Consider the following 16,491-nt stretch of genomic DNA (forward strand, 5'->3'; position numbering starts at 1 on the left):
CCCGTCACTATCTACAGATTTATATTATGTAAGCAGAAAAACACAGAATAACTTACTGAATAAAGTTTAGCTCTTGTTATGGGGAAAAGAAATGACCTCGCAGTTGCACTATAGCTGCTGCGGCTATGTAGTCGATTGAAAGATAATCTTGATAAAAAAGTCAGTGGTCTTTCAAAATATGCAGTGACTTATGACAAGTGTGCTTGTGTTTTTGTTGTTGTCTGTATGCATGTTCAGAGGGAGCGGCTCACAGCATGGGGGCTCCGGCAGCCAGGGCTGCCGTTAGTTCTCACAGTCCACAGAGTCACTCTTTGACAGGGATCGTGAGAACCTGAGTGGCAGGGGTCCTCATGCTGAACAGAAATTCAACAAAATGTAAAGAGAAGAAAAACATCTGTGTTCAATTATGTAAAAAAGACCACTTATAGCATAGAAGGCTCTCGATGGAGCCACTAATACAAGTATAGACATGTTTTTTTTACTTCTTCCTTTTCTCTTTGCTGAAGTGTCTTGTCTTTAGAATTTCAAGGGTTATGTGAATGAAAAAATATTTAATTACTTAAAGCAAATGAACTATCATAATATTCTTATAATATCCTTTCATATTCTTCGTCAGATAACCAGTCTTAATGAATTTGTTCTCTGCCTTTTCCAACAACATCTGAGCTACGTTTTTGCTTCCCATCCCTCCTCTCTGTTGGACTCAGACCTAAAACCAGCAGGACATCTGAATTTCTGTCAAGTTCCCACACCTGTCTTCTAATCTCTGGGGTTCTCTTTCTGTTCATCACAGGACACTCACTCTTCACAGTCTTTTTCCTTCCATACTTCTCACACTGCAGCACCTCCATAGTGTCAGTGCCTGTGTGATTATTTACAGGCTGATGAATGGAGAGAGACAGTATGAGACCCGGAGCTTGGCCTCTACCCTCCCACTGTCTGCTATCCCTAAATCACCACTGGGTCTGGCTTACTTTCATATTAATGGTGTATCCATGGCGTTTGTGTGTGTGTGTGTGTGTGTGTGTGTGTATGAGTGAGAGAGAGAAGAGAGTGTATTTGTTTATTAGGTAGCGGACAGAGCATAAAACACTATTTACACTGCCTAGAGAAAAAAGTTGCCACCTTAAAAAAAGGTGACATACTCTAATATTTTGTAGCTTTCTTTGCCGAATTCATTCACTGCAACATTGTTTTAATAAGCTCCTACGATGTCAAAAGATTTACTTCCATCCAGTGTTGCATTAAGTTTTTTCCAAAGATGTTGTATTGATGAGATTGAGTCCTTCATGTACAAATGTGTTGTAAGATGAGTTTTAAAATCAGTAAGTCTTTTTTTTTTTATTATCTGAAATATTAATTTGGCCTATTAAAAACCTATTTTGTGTAAGTACACTTTAGTACCATGTGAAATGTCATAATTATTGTAGTTGATCATTGTATGACAATTTTTATATCCACCAGGGGGCAGAAGATAATCAGATAGTGTACAGCAGGTTTTTAAGACATGTTTTCACAATAATATGAGGCAAAAGGTCTCAAAACACTGAATGAATCAGATGTGACACTTCTGGCATTAATTGCATTATTAAGGCTATCATGGGTCTTTCTGTCCATCTTTGACTCAGTGTTTAAAAAAAAGATGTCCTCAAATCCATATTAGGTTTTGCTTCTCTCATTAATATGAAAGGCTGTTACAGGAGGCCATTACATTACATTGATTTAGGTAAAATAAGGTTGTGGTGTAACATTAATTTGATTAACTCATCTGTAAAAACAGAAGTTTGTCCAGCTAAATCAGTGTTTTTAAATGGTAAAAAGGAGGGAACTATTATTAAGCAGCAGGGACAGTGATTATGACTATATTCATAAAGCTGCAATTTAACAGATTGAAGCCTCTTATAGTATTGAGAATTGACTAGGTCACCTCTTAAATATCCCTGTGAAGCAGCTTGACTCCTATCTGAAGAATGTTTGACTTAACAATGCCTCGGTTAGTGTGGCCACTTCACATTTACCATGTTGGCGTAACATATTAAAACATTGCTCAGAACACTTCTGTATTTTAATGTTGATGCAGGCTCAAGCAGATGATTTTGATCATAACATCACAGATTTTGCATGCTGCAACATATTTCTCCAGCTGTCTTTTGTGAAATGGTTGGGAACTCTTTTTCGTTCGCCTGCTTTTGTCTTGAAATTTTAAAGGAGTTAATGTTATACATATAATAGTTAAATGTGTCACTTTCAACATTTGTTGAGAACCTATGTTCTTATGAGAGTAAAATGTTAAGTTGTAAATCATTGCATTCTGTTTTTTTTTATTTTAAAGTTCCACTTTAGTTTTTATTAATGATTGTATGGCATGTAAACCTGCAGTTAGCAATAAGATTAGCAGTTCTTTACAGCTTTTGGAGGAGACAGAAGTTCCTGATGATTGACAGTGTATAGTGATAGACCATTAAATTAAAGTGTGTGTGTGATTTACTTTGAATAAAGCATGGGCTTGCAGTGTGTTTTCTCAGGGTGAAAGAGACCATTTGATCTCCAGGGGGAAGATGACAGTGTTTACTTAACAGCAATTCATTTGTCGAGATGCAAAACTTAAGATCACTTGAGTAAGTTTAAGCATCTTGAAAACTAAAAAAAAAAAAAAAAAAAAGGAAAAAAGGAAATGATCTGACAATAACAAAAAAAATTAAAAAAAGTAGCCTAGATCATCTCAGACAAATATCAGATATTTTCTAACTGGGTGTTCAATTAAGGATCGCGGGGCACCTGGAGTCTATCTCAGCAATTATCAGGCAGGAGGAGGGGTACACCCTGGACAGTTTGCCAGTCCATCGCAGGGCCAACACAGCGAGACAAACAACCTTCATACTCACATTCCTAGGGACAATTTTAAAGTAACCAATTAACCTAACAAGCATGTTTTTGGACTGTGGGAGGAAGCCAGAGAACCCATGCATAAACGGGGAAAACATGCAAACCAGAGCACTACTTGAACCCTGCCAGTCATGGCTCAAACCAGTAACCTTCTGGCTGTGAGGCCTCAGTGCTAACCACTACGCCACAGTGCAGACCCTGCATTAGACAGTTGAACAAATTATTCTAACTACATGTTCTTCCTCGACAAATATGCTGCGTGCACATATCTTATATCTGCGTACACCTTCCACTTGAGAATGCTAACTAGCAAACATAATACTAACTTCTGAGTAATGTGCAAGCGTACGTTTTATCATTTCAAAGTCCATTTTATTTTCAGCATAAGAAATCATGAAAAGAAAAATGAAAAAAATTCCTTCACTGTTTGGCATGTTTGTCTTTCTGTTTGAATGTTGCCTTTAGCCACTGCAGACCTTTAGAGGAAACGTCTCATATTCCAATGTTAAATCTGTACACAAGCTCTCATCTCAGGGAAATGAAAGTTAATCCCCAACTGGCTACACACACCCACACTCAGACATTGCAGAATATCAACACAAACCTGCCTGAAAGTATCAAAGGAAGTGGAAAAGATGAGCAATGTTCTCTGTTGTAAACATAAATGGGAACGTTTGTGAAGTCTCAGTTAGAGTTTGTGTTAATTCTACCTGAAAAAGTGAGATGATAAAGTAGCCAACAACACATGAATTCAACCAATAAGCATCGAAACAACCACTAGAACTGGATGAAAAGGTTGCACTTCTAACCAAAAAACAAGCACCCGGGAGAACCTGCTGGTTCAACAGTTATTGAACTGAAACTTTCCACAAGTTTGAAATTGATAATATTGCTATGCATCTGTACGAAACTCAAAACAATATGTGAAATACATGCATTTATCCACTGCAAGGACATGCACAAAATAGTGTTCATTTAAAAGTGTGCTCTGCAATGGAGAGAGCCATTTTGCTATCATGTCAAACAGGATTTGAAAGCAAAACTAGCAGTTTTTCAGCATTTTAAGAATAACTTATCTGCCTTTAAAATCAGTGTATCAAAACTATTTTTCTTCATTTCTACTTACATAAAAACACTATTAAACCCAAGTGTGTATTAGATGTTTACTATGTGAACTCACACCAAAAAAAGAAATATACCAGTATATTTTAAAGCCAATTCTTAAATCAGGTCATATCATTCACTACATGTTTCACCACCATCTGCAGTTTTGCAAGTGAACTTGCAGAGTTTGGTCATTTTCACTTCCGCAAGTTGTGCAAACTCTTCACGGAAAAGGTTAAAGGGTTGGGGAGTGTTGGTAAGATTAAAACACATCTTTCACTCTTTTGCTCCCCCTCAGTTGAAGTATTAACAGTTGTAAATAACAATAGTCCATGCATAGATATATCTGAGAAGAATCCCTGTAAATTTCAGTCTCTGCGACTGAGGTTATCTGATACTATTCTGCCCCCTCCTGGTGTGCTGATAAACTACAAGTGTATAATTCAAGGCTTCCGTCTAGTAATGAACTTGCACATCACTACACATTAAACCAAAGAGTAAAATTTCACGAAAACAAAAAGGCATATTAGCACCCTTGACCAGTTTCTTTCAAATAGTAACACTTTCCAAACTTGTTCTGCTTTTTTTTTTTTTTAATCACTGCAGGAGTACCTTATTTTTTATTGTTACAAGTGACCTAACAGACACATGGTTATTTGTCAAAGGACTAAAGCAATCAGCACAGATAAATCTGAACACAGTTTTTCAACACAAACCTTAAACACTGTTTTGTTTGACAAACCTTGCAGGAATGGTATTAGAAACACTTTGAACTTACTGGAAAGAAAAATAATTTTTAATAATGATTTTCACCTAAAGGTAAGGCAAGTTTATTGTGTAACACACTTTATATACAAGACTGTTTAAAGCGCTGTATACAAAATGTTAAAGCATTACAGCGCAGTACAGGGTGAATTAAAAATAAATTTTAAAAAGAAATTAAAAAAAATAAATAGAGAAAAAACTGAAGTAGCTGGAAGGCTAGAAATATAAGTTGCAATGTGAGGAATTAACAGTTGATTTGATACAGAGAAGGCGCCATAAAACTAATATGAAAGAAGATACTGGTAAAGTAGCTTTCCTTCTATGTTCTATAAGACTGATGCATCAGCATGATTTAGAAAAACTTGTCCGTGCACTTATCTTTAGTAGACTAGACTGCTGTAATGTTGTCCTTACAAGTCTCCCTAAATAGTCCATCAGACAGCTGCAGTTAGTCCAGAGTGCTGCAGCACGAGTCCTCAGAAAGACCAAGAAAGTGTATCATATAACTCCAGATTTTTAACTGGCTTCCTGTGTGTCAAAGAATTTACTTCAAAATCCTGCTGTTAGTTTTAAAAACACTAAGTGGTTTAAGCCCAAAATACTTTCAGGATCTTCTGGTTTATGAACCAATCAGATCCTTAAAGTCATCAAGGTTAAATCTACTTTATGTTCCAGAGTCAGAACTAAAAATGGAGATGCGGCATTCAGCTTTCATGCTTGTCTTATATGGAATAAACTGCCAGAAAACCCCAGATCTGATGAAACTATCAGCCATTTTAAACCAAGGTTCAAAACTTTTCTCTTCAATTGCTGACTTCAGCACTGAGCACCCTGTATGATCCTCTGCCAGTACCACAACAACTGTGAATTGCTTTTTGTTGTCACAGCAATTACTTTTGAGAGACTACAATCGCTGAGAGAAAACCAAGGGTTAATGACAAACATTGTGTCCTTAGGAGGGTCGGTCGGAGAAAGCCCCAGACGCTTTAGGCACATACCCAGGTAGGCATCTTCAAGGTAGATAGGTTTGATTTGAGATGACACATCCAACATTTTCTTAGGGAGGTCTAAAGACATGACATAGGCCATACCCAGTGCATAAGGGGGGTATTCTGGCTCAGGAATGACAAATCTTGGCATGTAGAACCTGTTGAATGGGTTTCTAATAACTGGGCTATGCCACCATATCAAACCTGTCATGTAGTTTTGTTTGGCTGTGCTGGGATGTATCAACAATTTAACCAAATTCTCTACATGAAGTAACACATCCGAGTCAATCTTTACAACATAAGTAGAACTGGTACAGTGTTGAGCCACCCACTCCAGTATGACCATGGTCTTGATGGTCAAATTGCGATAGCTGTCCTGGAAATTGCACTGAATGAGGTCACGATACTTCTTATTCTCCTCCTTGAGTTTCTGCTGCTGCTGCTCAGCATCATTTCCTCCAGGTACACCCAACACAAACAGAGTCTCAACAGGCTGACCAAGAACAACCTTCTTCTTTCCCCATGAATTTCGGATGGCATCTCGGGCAGCAATGTCAGACGGTGCAACAGGAACCATCAGGATCAGGAAAGGAGTTGTGCTCTTACACGTAAGTGTTTCATCCATGATAAATTTATAATTCCCTGGATAGGCCACACAGTAATGCTCTGATAATTTTGTAGTTCGGGATCGACCATTAGGGTGAGCATACCAGAACTCTGATTGTAGGTCAGGGTCATGATATATGATAAAGACCGTCACTGCAACCATGATGCAAATCACAATGCTTCTTTGGCATTTTCTGTGATCCATTTCAACTGCAAAGAAAAGAGACACATGTTAGCAAAATACCAAATCATTTGGGGAATGTGTTCAATCACCACTACCAGTGGAATTCATGTTGATTTTCTGTATATTGGCATTTTAATAACTTCAATAACACACAATCTAATTTAGGACAAAAAATCAGATCACCAAAGAACACAAAGTCACCTCTAAAACATTAAAGGGTATGGAGAACACATCTGGTTAATATCTGCACAATCAGCTCTATTCTGAAGTGAAACTGTCACAAAAACCCTCAAAATCAGTATGCAAAAGGTTAATTCCTTGATCAAATCTTTTTTCTTTATACATTTCATTGATACCAAGTTCTCAATAGGGATCATACTATTTAATTATATTCTTTTTATAAATTACGGGCCCTCCTGACTTTAGTTTAGAGGTTCCATCTGTCAATTTTCAATACCCTTTTGTTCAATCCACATCTATGGTTTGGTGCTGTAGCAAGCTGCTTTTTCAGGGTATAACCTGTCTCTGGGGCAGGGTATCAAATGCATTAGGGCCCCCACAAAAAAATAGATTTAAAATGTTTTTTTTTAATATAAAAAGATTCCTCTGTTTATTTTGCATGTCAACATGCCCCAATAAAAAGTGGGAATTGCTTTTTTTAATCTACATTCATCTGATTATCTGGAAAAGGTGGCCGGGTAGAGGGAAGTTTGGGCTTCCTTCTTAGGCTGCTGCCGCTGCGACTTGACCCCGAGTAAGCGGCAGAAGATGGATGGATGGAATAGTTGACTGCAAAAAATGACTAAACTGTCAGTGTCAATAATCAGTGTTTGATGCTGTGTGTCAGTGTATTTCTGGACCAAGCAGTAGGTAATGTGTATGTCACAGTGTACGTACCTGTGCCTTCGTAAACTGTTCTCCAGCAAAACCTTGTGAAAAAATGTCCACATCAGCTGCACAAAGGCAATTAAAAACAAAATGTTAAATTCAGATTAAAAATGCTTCAAATATATGTATATATATATATATATATATATATATATATATATATATATATATATATATATATATGCATATCTCCAGTTTAGAAAGGTCAGGATCACAGCAAGTGAGTTTTAGTACTCAGCTGTGACTTGAGCTACATAATTAATTTAGTTTTTCATGTTTCAAATTCATAATGTTTAATTATGAAGTGTTTATCTGTTATTTATCTATTATTCACATAATATTATACACACATAAAAAGCCATTTTTTTTCAGATCCCTGAAAAATAGACAATAATTTCAACAATTTCAATTGAAATGAGAAAAACAATGATAACAAAAATGAACATTTTCTATAATATAACAAATCATATGCAGTTGCAATTTATATTGAGCACATATAAATTGTTATTACAACATAGGCATAATTATGTACTATCAAGAAATGTTTATCTTTTGTGTTTTAAAGCAAAACTTTTAATGGACGCATTTTGTCGCAAGTGGTTTCAAAATGTTAATTTAGTTCCGTGACAGAAATGAGCCTGACTGGCAGTAAAGAGAGAAGCAGAAGGATATGAAGAGACAAGTGGAGAGGCATGGTCACAGTGTAAGATGTCATCTTAATAATTATTTCTATTTGTTTTGTTTCGTATTGCATTGAGGTTACACCAAAGCACTCATTAAGTAGATTAAATAACTGGAATTCTCATTTTGTGGTTAAATAACATTTCTGTGACGCTGATGATTGCACTTTAGTAAGCAAGTCAAACTTTATTTGTGTCATGACAATATTGATGTAGAGCAGTTGCGAATAGTTATCTTCACTTATATCATTCGCAACATAATTACTGAAAATAATCCTGTATTAGGCAATGGAAATAAAAGGAATATTTTGGATTATGAACAGGTAATGGAGAGGGATTAACAGGCAAAGCACGTTACTTTATGCTTTTGTTGTCAGCAGCAACACCTGCTGCAAACATTGCATTAGTTTTTAAAACATGGACACAATATACAAAAATTAGTCTACATGTGACCAAGTTTGACGTTTAACACAATCGCGTTTAGATGAAAAAAAAAAAAAAAAAGAATGTTTATTAGTGAAATGTCGAAGGCGGGCTACTCTTATGTCCGTGTGTGTACGCAGACCGTTGTTGTTGTAGCCTATTTCCAACTGGGAAGTTAGAAAATCCGTATAAATTGAACGCACCATCAAACATACTGATCAGAGGCCGATTCAAGCTGGTACCCTTCGGTATAAAAAGCTACAGCGTCTCCTGGAGTCACAGAACACGCTGGTCTCTTAACTTAGTGTGACAAATATTAAATACAAGTATCTTCGTGATAGTATAAGCTAATACATATGGTTGGAAAACTAGGAACAGGCCAATAAAGCCAGTAACTTGTAAGCATTGGCCTATGCTAAGCCTGCAGTGTGAATGTTTCCACAACTGTAAGAGGAAGGATAGCGAAAGTGAAGGGGAAAAAACTAAACACGTCTATTCGAATGTATTGAAAGCTTTCATTTCCCACAATTCAATATTTAAACTCAGCTGGTTGCAGTAGCCTTTTATATATATTTAGTTCCGAGTCGAGGAAAATTTGAGTTAAGGTGAAACAACGTTATATTAACCAGGAATCTCAAGCAGCAAACTGGTGTTCTGCTAGCGTATAAGTGAAACAAAGGCGTAAAATTTTGACTTTGTATTCTAATGTTTACCTGAAAACACAAATCGAGGAGTGCATTAAGTAGTCATGAAGGTAAATCTGCCAACCAATGTTTTCTTGCGGAAGGCACCTTCTCTTTTCTCCATTGTCATTTCTAATGCGAGAGACGAACTTATTTGAGCTCAACGCAACATGTGGCGTCCGTCTTGAATATCTTACCCATTCAACAAGTTCAGACAGCCCACCGCCCAGAGCTTGTAAATGTCTTACTTCCTATTTGAACTGTTGTGTACTTTTGGGCGGAGGCTATCAGTTTATAGTGAGAATTAGCCTTTTTTAAGTTGTCTGTCACAGTTGCAGGTATTAGTACCGTGGTACTGCCTGTAAATAGGCAAGTTTTAATTAGAGAACACTTTATCCTACATAAAATGCAGCTTAAAGTGCTTTACGGTAAAAAGCCCCCCCCCCCCCCCCCCCACACACACACACACACACATACAACCACACACCCATCCTTTTCCATCAAGTCTCCATGACCATTACTTTACCACTGTCACATATTCAGACACATAGTTGTATAGACGTGTGTACACATAAACAACCTGCACACATCCAACACACACATCCAACACCCATTTATTTCTATGCCTGAATTTTTTTTCTTTCACATTATCACATTTCATCCCCAAATAATTTATTTCTGTCTTTTTTATTTTATTACACTTTTTTTTTTCTTTTTTCTTTTTTTTTTTTTTTTTACACGGTTTATTTATTTTTCGTTAATGTACTCTATTTTGAAATTGAACTACCCTGTGCCTATTTCCCTTTTTGTTTCAGCCTCTGGTTGGACCGTAAAAGAAATAGTGACACTTTTTTTAATAAAAAGTTACAATACATCCTCACTATTTACAATCTTGAATTTTCATCCTTTATCTAATCCCCAAACATATATATTCCTGCATCTCATTTTTACTTTTCTGTATGCATTATGTAAATAAAGTTACTGAAATTAGTTTCTGATTAACAGCTTCTGAGATACATTACAGGGCCTCCTGTAATTTTTGTGAAAAAAATTAGTAATTTTATTCAGTTAGTTGAACTAGATAAAGCAAACGCCCTATAATGTGGGCTAAGTCTCCAAGAAAGCAGTGGAACTGCCCTTTATGCATCCCAGAAATGAATCAGAGTACTGCAGTGGATCAGGGAGAGGAAGGGAACAGTGAATCAGCTTCTACCTCTTAACAATCTAGGCCACATGTGTCAGACGCCAGTCCTCAAAGGCCAGTTTCCTGCAGGTTTTATTGTCTCCATTCTCCAACACACCTGACTGAAATTAATACATAATTTGACAAGAAGCTGCTGGATCCATTTGATATGAATCAGGTGTGTTGGTAGAGAGAAACAACAAAAACCAACTGGATACTGGACCTCAAGGACTGGAGTTTGACACCCCTGATCGAGGCAATGTTCTCTGAGCAACACAGCCAACTTTACCACAACTTCCATGCCAGTTCCTCTGTTAGCTGTGCAAGTCTGCACCTGGAACAACCTCTCAGTTACTACATCCACACCAAACAAAAGCAGTCATCAGTGACTGGGAGATTTTCAGCAAAGAAAGCAACAAAGATCCTGAACAATCCCCTGTTGAATGTCACCTATTTTGTGCGATTCTACCTACATAAATCCTTTATTTTCTTCCCAAGGCCACATGCAGCATTGCTGTACAGAACAGTCAGGCTGGGCTGCATAATTCTCTGCGCTGCCCTGGGACCTGCTCAGACTTTACAAAATATAATGAGACAGAAATGCACACAGCAATGTAAAAATCAGAAGCAGAAAGGAATACACTGTGAGAAATAAATGAAGGAAGAAAATGCAAGATTGGAATTAATAACAATATGGTTGCAAAGCATATAAACAGAAAAGGAATATAAATGTTAAAACATTTCAGCGGTAGCCTGCTCATCAACTCCTCAGAAACATTACAGTTCACATTTTCTCCAGGAAAAAAAAAAAGATTTTTTAAAGAAAATAAAACTTGATTTTATTCTACAGTATATTTTGTTCATGTTCAAATCTAGTAAGTCTACAACTTCAACTAGCCAGAGCAATTTCTCAGTGCATCTATATAATGTATTACCCTAACAGTGTGGTCCAGGCTTCTTAAAGTCTGTCCAATAGTTCACCAACTCTTGTGGAGATCCAAGAATGTAGGTGATAATTGTCGAGTATTCACAGCGGTTGTAGTTTGTGTTATAAGTCTTGAACTGGGAAGGATTGGGTGGTGATGTGGGTGCAAGTCCAAGCTTTTTCATGCACATTCCAATATAAGCATCCTCTATGTTGAATGGTTTTATCAGTTTTGAGACCTCTACAAATTTCTCTGGAAGATCATTTGAAAAGATGTATCCCATACCCATGGCGTATGGTGGGTATGTAGGATCAGGGAACAGCTCCTCTGGAACATACCACTTTGAGTCTTTTGAACGGACTACTTGGCTGTTCCAGAAAATCATTCCTGTCAGGTAGTTCAGCTTGGGGATTTCTGGTTTTTGTAGCATGATCACCAGATTGTCAATGTTCAGAAACATGTCAGAGTCAACCTTCATGGCGTAGGCTGCTTTATGGCAGTGTGTGGCCAACCAGTCCATGATCACCATGGTTTTGATGGTCAGATTTAGATATGTGTCCATGAAGTTACTCTGGATCAAGTCGTGATGCTTTAAATTCTCCTGTTTCAGCTTCTCATGATTATCTTCACCAGAGAGACCCAACATAAACAGAGTGACTACCACCTGCCCCTGAACCAGCTTTTCTTTGCCCCATGTCTGACGGATTGCATCCCGAGCTTGAATGTTACTTGGTGCTACTGGAACCATCAGGATCAGGAAAGGGGTTTCTTTTTTGCAAACCTCTGGGTTATCCAAAATGAAATGGTAGTTTAATGGATAGGCTTGGTGGTACTGGATACTTTGAGGTCGCACAGTGGGAGGGTCTGTGGTTTTGTAGATCTCGCGAAGAATAACTTTGTGCTTTGGAGAAACTTTATAAGCAGGAGCATTAACTTGATAGGTCTTGTTAAAAAAACAATTGTAATGTCGGAGCAGTCTGTCCAACCATGACAGTGAATTGTTAGACAGGGCAAAACACAAACTGAAGAACATCAGACTAAGCACAAGCAGGAACTTGAACCAGGAGTGGAACAAGGGCTTCTTCCGAAGGCACTGGCTCTCAATTGGTCGTCTACAAAGAGAAAAAAAAATTAAAACTGGTGAGTACATCGCAAACATTTTTCTTACTCAATGTTGTTAACAATACATATATCCATCCATCCATCCATTTTCTAAACCGCTTAATCCAATTCAGGGTCGCGGGGAAGCTGGAGCCTATCCCAGCTGGCTTTGGGCGACAGGCAGGGTACACCCTGGACAGCTTGCCAGTCCATCGCAGGGCCACACAGAGAGACGAACAACCACTCATGTTCACACTCATTCCTAGGGGTAATTTAGAGTAACCAATTAACCTAACATGCATGTCTTTGGATGGTGGGAGGAAGCCGGAGTACCCGGAGAGAACCCACGCATACACGGGGAGAACATGCAAACTCCACACAGAAAGGCCACTGACCAAACCCCTCTCCAACCAGTGACCTTCTAGCTGTGAGGCCACAGTGCTAACCACTGTGCCACCGTGCAGCCCACAATATATATATATATATATATATATATATATATATATATATATATATATATATATATATATATATATATATATATATAGACAAATACATAGATAGATAGATACACAGATAGATCGACTGACTGATTTAAAAAAATTTAATTAATTTGAGTCTTTGTAGTTAATCTCGATTAATTTCAATTGCAACCGCGCCTCTGCTGACAAGGGACAGTCTAGATAAGACACAAATGAAACACTAGGCCCATCTCAAATTGTCCACTTTTATGTAAGATAACTGAAAAAGCTTTTTTTTCATTAGCTAAATTAGACTTTAACAATTAAATATAACTGCTATTACTGTCAGGTTTTAGACAGCAACACAGCACTGAGATTGCTGTGACCAAAGTGAATAATAACAAAGATTCACTTACAGATAGTGGAAAAATGTCAGTGTTAGTTTCACGTATTGTGGTACTGGATTTGATACAGTAGCCCGCAGTATATTTGTCAAACAACTGGAATGCTGAGTGGGCCTCTCTGGCACTGTAGTAAACTGATTCAAAACACACCTAGTGAACAGGAAACACTTTGTTTCAAGAACTTTACATCTGATTATGCAAGAATTACTTGTGGTTTACCTACATGTGTGTAACATGTGCATGTTTCCCCTGGCACGTGTCATAAAGAACATTAGTTACTAAAGCTATGGAGACGACAGCCTAAATTTTAAAATTTGTTCATGTTTCAAATATTGTTTTTATCTCATTCTTTTTCATTTTATTCACAGGAAGTTGAGGTTAAAAGAACAAAATCAAACCATAACTGACTGGCTGGGCCTCAAGGTTCAAGAACAACATACTTGGTAACAGAACACTGGAAACATAGGAAGAGTGTCAGATATCCCATCAACAGAAGTCATGACTGAAGATGTTAAAGTCTGCAGTTTCTCCAGTTTCTACTAAAGACACTTAATGAAAACTGGACGAACTTATCCAAAGAACAAGGAAGAACGAGGAAAGCAAAACTAAAGTTTAACTATATATAGCAACTTTATAGTCGATTGAGGTGAAATTAGATGAAGATCAGTATTGTAGGATTGTCAAAAGTCTGTGACACAGGAACCTATGAGACAACCTGCAACTCAGCTGCAGAAACAAGAAACATTTAATACATTTATTAAGCGATCGGGTCGCAAAAATATGTTAGGAATTTAAAGTTGCATCACTATAGGGATTTGCACTTATTTACTGTGACTGATTAATAGACGCAGTCCCTCTCAACTCCATGTCTGTCTGATCCACCAACCCTCCACACACACACACACCTTTCTGGTGCTTGCATCTGTGATCATGTTGACTGTGCATGCTGTTTACATTCTTGAGCTCTACATGTTCTAACTTTTCTCTTTTCTTTTTTTGAAATAAAGAAAGAAAGAAATGAATGAATGTTCCACTTGAGGGTGTGCTTTCCTGTATCGGTTTGACAGACATGAGCTTTTCATACCAACTGTAGCTTATAGATGTTCAACCCACTGAACCATGGAGTGCACAGTGGAGATGCTACTGTGGGTCAGGGTTGTGCTGGATTTGGGTGTGTGCTCAGTTTCACTGTCAAAAAAAGTAGAAAAAGTACAACTTTACTACCAGTGTGCACTGAGAATTACATCTTTTAACGGTGGAATATGTAAGAGTTTCAATATTTTCAAAATAAATTAACTAAAAAAAAAAAAAAAACTACAATCATAATTAGTTTTTTTTAAACATGTAGGTAGGTTCCAGTCTGTGAATATCTGATGTGTTATTAAATCACAAGTTTAATTAATGACAAAGACCCTTCTTAAATGTTTGCCTAAAAAAAAGTGTTTTTTTCTTTTGTCATTAATTAAACTTGTAATTTAATAACACATCAAATATGGACAGACTGGAACCTACATGTTTAAAGAAAACTATCTAATTATGATATACCACTTCTTGGGAAACCATTGCACCAGTGCACTCACGTCTCACACATCTGAACACCAGTTTAAGCTATTTGTTCTAACAATAGGCCTACTCCTAATACTGTAAAGTAATGAATATTTCCATTTAGTCATGGTCGGGAGAGCAAGTTCAATTTGCTGAATGTATACTTGGAAGCAACTATCTCAATACATGTTGAAAGTCACCCTGCTATTGAAGTAGCCTTAATCTTTTATACTGCTGACATGAACATCTAATCGTCTTCTCATTGTCCCTGCTAAACTGAAAAATAAATGAAGAAAAAATAATAATAAAATAAAGAAATCAATAAATAACAAGGGAAGTTAACTCTTACAAAGAAAATTAAAGTGTGATCTGTTACTCCACCCACTTCCTTCCTGTGCATAACGGATTGTCTTCATTTTAGAAGTGAAGCTATAAAACCCGATAATCTCGACAACGCCATCACATTGACATTAAATGAGTTAACTTGTGTTACTGGGTCTATGGCACATCGTTTTATAAATTCATATCAATAGGATATGTCTATTTGCAAATTGCAATAAACACATGCTCCCATAATTTCTCATTTATGTTTAGTCATGTTAAAGTTGACGTGTCATTTGTGAGATATAAATAAATCCCAGAAATTTTTTTCTCATATTTTATAGTCAATATAAAGTATATATATATATATATATATATATATATATATATATATATATATATATATATATATATATATATATATATATATATATATATATAGTGTGTGTGTGTGTGTGTGTGTGTGTGTGTAGGCACGTGTCACAAAAAGAAAACGGAATAGAATGTTATAAGTACACCATGGCAGAAATGGCTAATAAGTAAAATTTTAATTTAGAAATAAATGATAGTAATACGAGCACTTCTCCTGTTGTTCCCAATTTCTTCTGAGAGCCCCTGAGACCACAGCCACCAAACCCAAGTTTAAAATCATGCTCTCAGCTATACATACGACACTATATTTAGCTCAATGTTCACTTTTGAGTGGGCTAATGAGAGAGGATAATTTTGAATTATGTTCATACTGACTGAAACTCCTTACCTTTTCAGTCCATTTCCACTTGAGCCTGTCGTTTGATCCCCCATGGCTGCTGCAACCTGCGCTTCCTTGTTTCTTTAATCCGGCCAGTACAGTTTATTCGCCTGTATCAGGCATGCCCGCTATAATAAGATCACCCGTTTAATGGAATCAAAATACGATCACAAACAATGCATTCAACACTTCATATTTACAGTGTTGTAGCCTAAACCTGCGCCACAGGGGTGGGAGGAATGGGAGTGGGGACTTGTGATAAGGGTGGGTGCACCCCAGCAGTAAAAAGTTTTCATATCGCTTTGCAAACTTTCGCTTTTGGTCAAAACAAATAATACAATACATTTATGACATCAATGGACATCCAGCACTTAAAGCTTCATGTGAACAGACAGGAATTCAATTATCTAACTAAGCAAACAAACAACAAAAAACAAACAACAAATTCTGCTTTTATAATCTTTATTCTGTCCTGATAGGTTTCCTTGTTTGTCCGGACCATACCACATGGAATCAGGCTGACAGGCAAACTAGACTCCAAATAATACATTTATTGATCAGATACCGATTGCGTAAAACAGGTTACCAATG

At 37.0% G+C, this 16,491-nt stretch overlaps 2 protein-coding genes across 3 annotated transcripts; both read right to left on the reverse strand.

The window, feature by feature from the left end:
* Positions 1-4,904: 4,904 nt before the first annotated feature.
* On the reverse strand, positions 4,905-9,257 carry LOC306774350 (beta-1,3-galactosyltransferase 5-like). The gene is made up of 3 exons (XM_079264364.1): positions 9,239-9,257; positions 7,432-7,487; positions 4,905-6,560 (listed from the first exon to the last, which is right to left on the reverse strand). Exon 3 carries the CDS (start codon positions 6,553-6,555, stop codon positions 5,572-5,574), a length of 984 nt encoding a protein of 327 aa, XP_079120490.1. The 5' UTR covers positions 6,556-6,560; positions 7,432-7,487; positions 9,239-9,257; the 3' UTR covers positions 4,905-5,571.
* A 715-nt stretch (positions 9,258-9,972) lies between these two features.
* On the reverse strand, positions 9,973-16,101 carry LOC306772397 (beta-1,3-galactosyltransferase 2-like). Of its 2 annotated transcripts, XM_079261846.1 has the most exons (3): positions 15,910-16,101; positions 14,368-14,471; positions 9,973-12,429 (listed from the first exon to the last, which is right to left on the reverse strand). In XM_079261846.1, exon 3 carries the CDS (start codon positions 12,348-12,350, stop codon positions 11,328-11,330), a length of 1,023 nt encoding a protein of 340 aa, XP_079117972.1. In that variant the 5' UTR covers positions 12,351-12,429; positions 14,368-14,471; positions 15,910-16,101; the 3' UTR covers positions 9,973-11,327. The 2 variants fall into 2 exon arrangements, with proteins under 2 accessions (XP_079117972.1, XP_079117971.1); XM_079261845.1 differs by lacking the exon at positions 14,368-14,471.
* Positions 16,102-16,491: the final 390 nt, after the last annotated feature.

This window comes from Telmatherina bonti, assembly GCF_933228915.1.
Source record: "Telmatherina bonti genome assembly, chromosome: 3".
NCBI classification, from domain to species: domain Eukaryota; kingdom Metazoa; phylum Chordata; class Actinopteri; order Atheriniformes; family Telmatherinidae; genus Telmatherina; species Telmatherina bonti.

What these genes read in the sequence shown, in the direction of transcription:
- LOC306774350 (XM_079264364.1), bottom strand. Translation starts at nt 6,555, where the DNA reads ATGGATCACAGAAAATGCCAAAGAAGCATTGTGATTTGCATCATGGTT.
- LOC306772397 (XM_079261845.1), bottom strand. Translation starts at nt 15,953, where the DNA reads ATGGGGGATCAAACGACAGGCTCAAGTGGAAATGGACTGAAAAG. An exon ending in AGTGGAAATGGACTGAAAAG is followed by an intron (nt 12,430 to 15,909) that starts GTAAGGAGTTTC and finishes TTCTCTTTGTAG; the next exon opens with ACGACCAATTGAGAGCCAGT.